Genomic DNA, 10,763 nt, shown 5'->3' with positions numbered 1-10,763 from the left:
CAATGCACACAGCCCAGTCTTTGCAAATCGAATTAATATTTTAACTTTTTTTTTTTACTTAATTGATTTGTTCCCATTTGTTGCTTTTTGATATTTTGCAACAATCTTGTGATGAATTATTGCACTACATGACTATGTATCATTATGGTGCTCGAGAACCACCTTATTTTGTCCTGCTTGTACAGTGGATTCCATGTGTACATCGGTGTAAGATACTGAGACCTAGAAAAGTATTTAAACTTTCTATTTAAGTGTTGTGTTGCCTAAGATCTTATTATGTGTTTGCCTTAATACTGCAGCCAAAACATACATTGGTAATATGAAAACATATTTTTTATAGCACCTGACAGCCCAGACCTAATTATGCTAGTACTCCAACAATTACAATGCGTATTACCGTGATTGAAAGCAGTGGACAACAACCTACCTTATCAAAAGGTATTACAAAAAATGTAGAACCCCACAGGGCCCTGCAGCCAGGTTCATTTGTTGGATACTTCGTAGACAAAAGATATTTTGCATATACAAGGAAGAAGTCTCTTTGGCAGTGATTACTCCTTGAGTTGGGAGAAAGTCAGCCATTTTGCTAAACAGGTCAATTACCTTTGTGACAGTGGTATGGTTTTATACAGTGGCAGGCCAACAATGAAGTCAACTGATAGAGTGCTGTAGTTATTGGATCTATTTCCTCAGCCAGGGTAGACCCAAAATCAGTGGAAACAAGGGTGCTTGGACAACATCAAAGCTAGAGGCTTCGTGGTGACTTGGTTAGGAGTCTCTGTGGTGACAGGACCCAATTTTATAGAACTTCCATCAATGAGGTGGAGAGAGACAGGTCTATTCTTGGCTTGGACAGCAAACGGGAGGTTGATGGCAAAATGGCAGTGGTGTCAGGGCAAAACAACCTTACCAATGTAGGGAGATAGGTCTCCCAGCAGCAGAGAGGGCAGAGGACTCCCAGCAGCAGAGAGGGCAGAGGACTTACCTCTAGAAGCAGCACTGGCATAACTACAGGGGTCAAAGCGGTCACCTCACAGATCCAGGTGAGAAAAGAGTGTATCGGGGTCCTGTTACGTCATGTGACCCTGCTGTGAAACAGAGGCTGGCCGCACAGTGTCCAGCAAACTGCAGGAGTGGTGAGAGGTAAGCGGGGCAGTTGGGAGGTGGGATGTATGTTTGTTTTTGTTCATTTGTTTGTATGTATGTAGGCAAAACATTACTGAAAAAGACTAACCTCTGATCCCTTCAACCCCATAGTAACACAATTGTTTGCGCCCCTGGAACCGTTTACATTTTCTTACTGTTCTGATGTCACTTGTTTATAATATGTTACAGACTAACGTATAAATGATTTTTTAGTACAGTACCAACACATGAATAAGTGTTTTGATGTCTAAGATGTACCGTTTTGAATACTATTGGGTGTACACAGGTTATACTGGAATATACCATGTATGTTTGTGTTCTGGATTTCGGTGCAGCATACATTGTATATGAAATGTATGTCCTATCTATGAACAAACTCAATCAAGCCTGAAGAAGCCTTTTTCTTCTTGTTTCATTATTTCATCGGGTTGATACCTTTTCAGTTGTCCCCCAGTCCTGGATGGAGACTATCCCAGCTTTTTAATTGAAAAACGACTCAAGACAGAGTGTCCCTGGTGTTCTATGTTCAGGTTTTGTACATATTTTATATATATATATATATACATTATATACTTTACATGATTCCCTTGGATATCCTGCACAGTCTAGAAGAGCAAAGCAGTCTGGAATTAAGGGTGTACAATGATTCTGACGTTCCTGTGGGTTTCATGTTGGCTCAGTTGCTGTGTGGCATTCTCAGCAGGATGGGATCTTCCCGTCTCTTGGGAGGAAGACAAGTTCTAATCTTAAATCCTGAGTCTGAAGAGCCAACATCAAAGTCCTACAAGCATCAAACCCTATGGACATGGTAAGAAATACCAAATGGTAGATGCAGGCACAAACAGGCTGGGTCAGGATACAACCCAAAGCCAGGAAACAGAAACTCAAATATTAAAAGCAGAAGGAGCAGGGGCACTTCAAGAAACCACAGGACTGAGCACAAGTCTCCAGATCTCAAGCGGGCATTCCTGTACTAGGCATCAACACTTTGGTGACGCAGCCATAAGCATCAATACCAGACGCAGTTGCAGTTGTACTGGAGAATGTTTATAGTGTATGTTACATTTAGGTGTCTGTGTAAGTAGTGTATGTAAGTAAAAACACAATGATAATAACTTCACACAGTGAGATGTTTTAATGAATGGTTATTTTCCTACTGTAGTTGTTTCCATTACACCAGGTTTTCTGTGTGCTACACAAAAAATACCTCTGGCTTCTTTTTGGTGCAGTAACTTGTTCTGCATCCGGTCAGAGCTGCTCACAAGATTTGCCCATCGTTACAGTAAAAAGAAACCAGTTATTGATTTAATGTGCTATTAGAAGCAATGTCCTGCATGATCTGTTATCTCATGTTAATGAGTACGAAATAATTAATATTGTATTATAAAGTATTCAGTATATAAATTCGTTTCCTTTAAAAAAAAAAAACATAACAATGCCCCTTCTGCAGTACAGGTATGTAGTAAACTAATGACATCCTTTCCAACATTCATTAAAAAAAACCCACAAAGACTCATAAAAGTAGTTCAATGCAATAACATCATTAACTGTGTACAATGTTTCGGATGCCATATGATTGTCATGTATGACTATATATATATATACACACACAATTTACTTAAGTGTCTTGCAAACTGAACATTTAGTAATCCAGTTTTTGTTGATTCTTCACCAGTATATATACGATTAGCACTATGAAGTGTGCAAGAGCTCTTTTTTATATTTAGTACACCTCCTCCTGGATCAGCATAGTTGACCTTTAAACATAGTCCATAAGATACTTCTTTAGAGGGAAAGACAGCTAAAAAAAGACTTGATATTTCCCCCCATATATTAAAGTATAGTGGATAAGTCCATGATCATCCTTCGCCACAAATATATTTCCTTACACTTATAGACTTGCGGTGAGAATTCTCTTATGTTTTGAGAGATACGGTTCCATTGGGTCTCATAGTTTTCTCCTGTACTACAGTCTCCTCCTGGGTGTGAACCGGCAGTCTATTTGCATTCTCTGGTAATGGTGGCTGGTAACGATATTGGTATCCATATGGTCTAAGATGGTAGGTGAAATATTCTAAGGTATGCATGAGTTCAGGATTAACGTAATGAAATGATATTGCCAAATCTGAACAGCACTGTGGACCCTGTGGAGAAAAGACATTGAGCATATGTTATTTTTTTTTCTTTATCCTCTTTACTAAATGGTAAATATTCCATTTCAAAATATTCCATTTCTGATAAAGGTCTACTGCTCGTATGCTATTTTCATTTGCAAGCTTCCTCTTGCATCGTGATCTATCGCATTGCATAAGGCAGGGTTGTCAGCCACATCATATTTTAAGATAACACTTTTTTTTTTTACTTCCTTAATTGTTACTTCATTCTTACTTCCTTAATTAAGTTGATTTAGTTGATCTTGTAGTCCCTACTTGTACTCCTACCTCTACTGAAATGTACTTTTTCCGTTTTCATAAGTTTTCATAATTTTTCATAAATCATCCATATATCCTGTATTCCACTCTTAAAAAATGTATTTTTTTTTAAAACACTCATTTTACTCCTCCAGCACTAACTATGGTTCGTAAAATTCCACACAAAACTTTGCCGACATCAGATTTTTATTTCCAAATAAAAATATCTATAATTTGAGGTGGCCTACACTGTAATATATGTAAATACCATATATTATGGTGTATTAAAGGATAAAACGTACCATTTATAAGTTGTGTGAACATTTTTAAATAAAACACAGTGTCCTTTCGCCATGTTCCAGTGCTCACCAGTATTAAATCTTGGCAGACACTTTAAGGGAGAACTCCCACCAAATGTTCTACTTTTTGAAACAGTTTTAGATGTTGTATTTTCAGGTAGCTGCATATTTGTAGTGTCTATGTGTGTTGTAGTTGTGATATTTGAGTCCAATCTACCATGTTAACACTCCTTCTCCTTATCATAATGCTTTGTGGTAAACAATAGATTTACCACAATGGCTCAGTCTCAATCATCACAGACTACTGAAAGTCAATAGAGTTAAGGAAGAGTCTGCAGATAAAGGAAATTAAATGACACAAAAATCCTTATTTTGTTGTGTAGTCAAACCTAACCACCATTACTGTATACAGCACTGTATTTTACCTTCAAGGAGAAAAATATTTTTCCATGGGACCCCCTTTAAAGTAAGCTAACAAGTAGAAACTAATTATTAAAAAGTATAAAAAGTGCCAAATAGTGCTAGCGTCACATAGACAACTTGCTAAGTATAATATTTGGTCTATTGGTCCAGTTGGCAATTGTGGTAACCACAATTAAAGTAACCAGTATTTTAGCATAAAAATGTGCCTTAAATGCAAATAGACAATATAAGATGGTTGAGGAGGACACTTTCCCTTGGGGGGGGGCTATGCTAGAAAGTAGGCAAAAGATGTAGCACATTAAACAGTTTTAGTATTGCAAATGGTATTTTTTGTGTTCAATCATTTTGGGTTTCCCAAGGCTTTCGTGTCGTTTTTGTGTACTTACCTCAACAATAGGGTAGAAGCAGTAGCTCCAGTACCAAAAACTTTTGCTAAAATGCCCTGTCAGGTGATAATCTGGCGTGAATGGATGGAACGTTTCTCGTTTTTCAGTATCCCTGGAATCTCCAGCTACAACCCCCATCTTTTCCATGCACTGACCCAGTGCCAGGTCTTCTACAGAAGTTGTGTGGGCACAGACGCCAGAATGAAATCCTTCCACAAATCGCTTAAGGGCTTCTTTGCTCAGTACGTAGCCAGCTCCCCCACTCATGTAACCCTGTTTAGCAAAGGGTTTGAAGCGCTTGCCAAAGTAGATCGGCTGCTCAGGAGTATAGTTCGAAAGCATCCAACGTAAATTATCCACTACCACGTATGTGTCATCGTCAGCTTTGAAAAACCAGTCGGCCTGGTTGAAGTAGTGCTTGTGCACATATTGAAAGGCTCGAATTGTCTTCCAATAGAGCTGGTCTCGGCCTTCCTTGGTACCCAAACCAATCGTTGGGAAGGTTTTATTGTCAACAGAGCTCATAAATAAGACCACGTTGCAGTGACGTGTCCAGGAGTACTTTAAATGTATTGCTTTTGTATCCAGATTTGTTGGTCCTGTCATGATCCAGCAAAGCACCCTGACTTTCCTGAATAGGTCATTATTTACACTGCTATTACCTGCAACATAAAAATATAAGAAATACAAAAAAAAAATTGGCATTCCGTAACGCACATTAAAATGAAACAAAAGTAAGTTAGCAGAAGCTGCTTCATCTGAAACAAAGAAGACTAGCAAGCAGGAAATATCAACTGATACAAGGAAGAAAGGAAATACAGATTGTTTTAAGCTACATCCATATGATAAAGAGTTGATTAAACATTAAATATTTTTGGAAAGCTACATGTTTATTTGCCCTGTTTATTATCCACAGAACTTGCAAATGATTACTTTTATCCAGAAATACTTAGTATTAGGATTATACTGGTGCTCTCACAGTTGGGCTACAATGATTTTTTGGGAACTATGTGTTTGCATGTGTGTTTTATTTAGGACTAATGTGTTCTTCAAATACACTTTAAAAATATTTGGTTTGTCCCTCTTCTCATCCGAAACAATTGCACAATAATGGCACCATAAAATATGGGTCTGGTACTCAATTATTTTTGGTGCTGGTTTTTATTTCCCAAAAAGTCTCATTGTGAGATATATATATATATATATATATATATATAGGTACCGACACCCAACTGTAACATTGTGCCCTGACACCCACAGCCCTTCCCTGCCACACCTAGCCACCTACGCATACTTAAAATTGTACTTAAAAAAACAAACCTTGCCTCACAACACAAAAGGTTAAACTTACCTTAAAATAGACAGTTTCTTAGAATAGAAAATTTGATGTGTCCAACACTTGATGGTTTTACTAGCAAATATCAGAGCAATGCTGTTTTGCACGTAATTATTCACTACGTATCACCTGTATGTAAATTTTTTGCTGGAGGAAAATTTACCTGAAAAATGGCTGTGAGCATTGTGAGACAGTAAATAATCGTGCAGATTATTTTTCCACGACCGAATCTCCAAAGGTTTTTGAGTTTCACCATACTCCGTCATAACCCGAAGTAAGAAGAAAGCAGTGACAAATCCCATCAAGATACCACCGTTAAATGCCACCCATGAAGTCTTCCCAGAGATAAATGCCATTCCTTTAAAGAAAAAGAACATGGTACATTATCAGATTACATCGGTAACTTAATGAAGTCTAAATTGGCACTTATTTTGGTATAATAAAGAGGTTTAAAGAAAGCGGAGGGTTTTTTTGTTTGTTTTTTTTTACCCTCGGCCCTCAATTCCTCTACATGGCACCAGTTAAATCCTGAACTCAATCACAATGGAAAATCACCAATGATGTCCCAATGATGTACAATCTCCCAACTTAATAGGATTAAAGGAAAAAATGACACTGTGCACAGGCAGTACGTCTAAGACACACACACCCTAAACACTTGTGAACTCTTGTGAACTCCAAACTACCCAGTATCTGTAATGGGTAGCCTAGAGCTCAATGCTGCAGGGTCACACATAGTGTGTGGTCTCGCTCCTTTAGGACCCCCTCCTTTAGGAAATGTTGGTGAGTATGTCATAAGCCTTTGCAAAGCATTTACTGGTGTAAGTACAGGGTCCCGAGACCCCTTCTTCCTGTCTCCTCATACCGGTTCAAAATAGTTTAGAAAGGGCCCTTCCGACCTGGACCACACCAATTTACTTAAAATTCACAGGCTAAAGTTACAATAGCCAAAGTTGGTTAGAATAGAAAATCGGACGTATCCAACACAAATTGTTGATGGTTTTACAAGCAAACATCAGAGCAATGCGGATTGTTTTGTAGAGAATTATTCACTATGTATCGCCTGCATATAAACACAGCACTTCACGCTTTCACTGTTCCCTGAAAGAAAATGAAATGTCTCTAACCTTCATAAGTAAGAAAAGAATAACATGCACATAAATATGGTGTGCCAGATATCTGCAAATCTGTAGATCTGTGAATAAATATTATCTACGCTTGTAAAAGTCAAACCAGTACATAGCAAAGTAGTTTCACATATTGTGAAAATATAGAACATGAGCCATTTATGAGACCATGAAACAGTCTCTCTGCCAAAACACAGAGAGCTATTACAGTACAGTCCATGTAATTGCAAACAATTCCATTTCAAAGAGGTATATATATATATATATACACATATACCTATATATATATATATATATATATATATATATATATATGTATATATATATATATGTATATATATATATATATGTATATATATATATGTATGTATATATATATATGTATATATATATATATATATATGTATATATATATATATATATATATGTATATATATATATATATATGTATATATGTATATATATATATATATATATATATATGTATATATATATATATATATATATGTATATATATATATATATATATATGTATATATATATATATATATATATATATATATATTTAAAACACAGAAAATGTTACCAAGTACTCAGGTGAAAATAAGTCACCATAACCTGCAAGTACTAGTAGAGATCAAGTTGCAAACAAATTCAAATAAGTTAGCATCTCAATCTGAAGCCAAACACCTCTTCCTTGATGCCCTTTATTCCTAGGAACTGCGAATGCTCCGCAAGTCACGGAAATGTGTATATGAGCAACACATACTGTGAAAGGAAGGTATGTGAGAGTCATACGTCATCTTCGTGGAGAAGGGCTTACTTGGGATGTTAACCCCTTGATGACAGGTGACGTTCCTGACTGCATCGGTACACACTGCTAGTGCAAGGCGCTGCTGTTTTATGACAGCTTAAACATAGTGATAAATGGGGTTATATTCAAAGAAATTAGAATGCTTCGGTTTCTGTTTGGGCATTCTCTTAAAAGAGGGTCTGAGCCGAAACAGCAGGGGGGATCCCTTACAGTAACACAATATGATCAGAAAAACAGGGCTACAGAGTCCTGTGCCTGAATCATTACGTAAGATTTAACAACAATAGTTAAAGTGACTCCCCCCAGTGATGTCACTATGACATCATCAGGGGGCTCCCTCTAGTTATAATAGAGATTCCCCCCTCTACAAGTTGAATTGCTCTCTGTCAGGTGAAAATTTACATTATCCAGGTTCATCTCACTCCATACATCTCAAGGCATTTCTGAATACATGCTGTAATATAGATCATTATTATTATTTATCGTTTTATATAGCGTCATCATATTCCATAGCGCTGTACATGTATGAACCAAAAAGGGAAACAAGTTAACTTTGTTTCAAAGAACTTCATTTACCTGCTTGCTGAACAAAGGGTAACGTTCCAGTTTTTCAAACGCTGACGTTATTATTGCTTTAATAGGATGTCCCAGGGTTGCCACAAAAGCAGGACAGAGAATCGGTCACTCCGTCATTGAACTGGAAGCACCTGCAAGAGAACAAAGCATAATATAAAGGCAATTAGTAACAAAACAAATACACACATAGGTTAAGGTATAATATGAATCACAAATATATATATATATATATATATATAAAGTTTTGAGCATCAAACACATACACCGTATACAGCCTTTCTCACACACACCTGTAAAGGAAGAAACGTAGTGTGGACACACACTTATGACATCATCTAGACTTTCTGCTTCGCTGTACTGCACCCTCCTTGATTACACGTGTACAACTTATTCATTACCTTTCAGAGCACATCTCAGGCAAGCATTCACTTACAATGTGTCAGATACCGAAACCTGTAAGGCTGGTTATCCTGAGCGCAGCCACCTGCAACCACTTCTAGTGCAGCGGCTGCTATTAGGCAATCGCGCTACTACTGTATGACGGCTTACTAGAGAGTTCTCATGAACAGCCAATCCCGTGCCTGAACGTCACTTTCCATTCACTTATTGTTCCGAATAGACGCGCCCACTGTTGTGGGAAGTGTGAACGCGATGCCTGTCATCGATACGGAGGACGGGTGAAGCGGACCGCGTATGCCCGGCTTTCTTTATTGTTCGCTGATTTACTAAAGGCTGTATATAAGGGAATACTTGATATGGGAACATGCGCTGTGTGGGTTTTTCACGTGCTTGTAGTTTATTTTATTTATTTTGGGATGAAATAGTTCTGAATCATTAGTCTTGGGCACAATATTTTCTTATATATTATGATATATATTAAATTATGATATATATATATATATATATATATATATATATATATATATATATATATATATATATATATATATATATATATATATATTCTAAGGCTTGGGGATCAGGAAAACGGGGAGAAGCCATTGTTAGCAATACATGGTGCCGAAGATATTTGATGTTTGCTAAAGGGACCACTTGCAGTCCATGACAGCCTCTATAAGTAGGAAAAAAATAGCAAGCACTTTCTGAGGCTGAAGCTGCAGCTCTGCAGTTGCCCTCCTCCCCCAGCCATGGTCCAATGATTCTTTCACTGATTGGCTGCTCAGTGGGCACATTAGAAGATGACAGGCAAATATACCACCTGTCAGGAGATGTGCAAGCGAGGTCCATGTAGTCGCAGTTAGAGAGACCACACATTAGTGCATATGATGGCTGCGGCCATGAGTATTAATGACAATGTGGCTATATGTAGACCTCAGCTCTCCCTGACATTCAGTGACCCAGCCTCCTCCTGGAAGTAAGAGAGATGAAGAGATAAGTCAGAGTATGCTTCTGGCTAGCTCAGGTTGGACAATGGCCCCCATTCCCGATCCGCCACTGCGCCATCAACATTATATTCCCTACTTCAGGAGGCCCAGGGTACGACACACTATGGAGGATGTGGCGGCGAGCCACACGCCAGTATAGAGTTAATGGGCTTGTTGGGAAGATCAATCCCATTTAGCAGTTTTGGAATGTAAAACATTGGGAAAGCTAGCAAATGATGTACCCCAAAGCCTAATTCACTTGTAAAAGTAATAGAACTAGCAGGGCTGATAGTAGGGCTTCTAGCACCCTAGGAAAAGAAGGATTCTTATACCCCCCTCCTGTAATATATTTACTAATGTATTTTCTGGAATATATATTTCACTATTTTCAAGAAAAGAATTTTTTTTAAAAATCATCTTTAAGAGGCTGGTGCTTTTCTCATCAATATTTGATTTTAAACATATGGCAAAATGTGTCCTTATTTTTATAAAAAGCATGGTACGTTTTTTTACATGGAAACATTTAAACATCGGTAGCAAGTCACCTGCATGAATAGCCTACTGGTGCCCTGGACTGGTTATATTTACTGACCGGTTATTGTTTAACCAGGAAGATCACCCCGGGTCAGAATGACTTTATGAGCTAAAAAAGGGGATGTGAAACAATTAAAATTACAAAAACAATTGTACTGTGGGTCAAAGGCACTCCCGTTCATTTTAGATATATGGCATGTGGCAGCAATGTAAGTGGGAATTTGACTCTTACCAACTTGGAGGTACCTGGTTGCACCTAGACAACTGGTGTCCAGATGCTGGTAGCCTAGAAGGACAGGACATCAGATTTGTCCCAAGCACTTGTG

General features: G+C 37.8%; 1 protein-coding gene across 2 annotated transcripts; it reads right to left on the bottom strand.

The window, feature by feature from the left end:
- Positions 1-3,050: 3,050 nt before the first annotated feature.
- Positions 3,051-9,015, bottom strand: LOC128473527 (glycoprotein-N-acetylgalactosamine 3-beta-galactosyltransferase 1-like). Of its 2 annotated transcripts, none has more exons than XM_053455778.1 (5): positions 8,809-9,015; positions 8,519-8,649; positions 6,165-6,359; positions 4,666-5,327; positions 3,051-3,290 (listed from the first exon to the last, which is right to left on the bottom strand). In XM_053455778.1, exons 3-5 carry the CDS (start codon positions 6,355-6,357, stop codon positions 3,063-3,065), a joined length of 1,083 nt encoding a protein of 360 aa, XP_053311753.1. In that variant the 5' UTR covers positions 6,358-6,359; positions 8,519-8,649; positions 8,809-9,015; the 3' UTR covers positions 3,051-3,062. The 2 variants fall into 2 exon arrangements, with proteins under 2 accessions (XP_053311753.1, XP_053311754.1); XM_053455779.1 differs by having other exon boundaries at positions 8,952-8,996.
- Positions 9,016-10,763: the final 1,748 nt, after the last annotated feature.

The sequence above is a fragment of the Spea bombifrons genome, chromosome 2 (genome assembly GCF_027358695.1).
Source record: "Spea bombifrons isolate aSpeBom1 chromosome 2, aSpeBom1.2.pri, whole genome shotgun sequence".
Classification (NCBI taxonomy): Eukaryota; Metazoa; Chordata; class Amphibia; order Anura; family Pelobatidae; genus Spea; species Spea bombifrons.
This window is presented reverse-complemented; position numbering and strand designations above follow the sequence as displayed.

Excerpts from the sequence above, each read along its gene's own strand:
- LOC128473527 (XM_053455778.1), bottom strand. The coding sequence starts at position 6,357 with ATGGCATTTATCTCTGGGAAGACTTCATGGGTGGCATTTAACGGTGGT. Across the intron at positions 5,328-6,164 it reads TGCTCACAGCCATTTTTCAG|GTAATAGCAGTGTAAATAAT; the intron begins GTAAATTTTCCT and ends TTTATGTTGCAG. Across the intron at positions 3,291-4,665 it reads GCTTCTACCCTATTGTTGAG|GGTCCACAGTGCTGTTCAGA; the intron begins GTAAGTACACAA and ends TTTTCTCCACAG.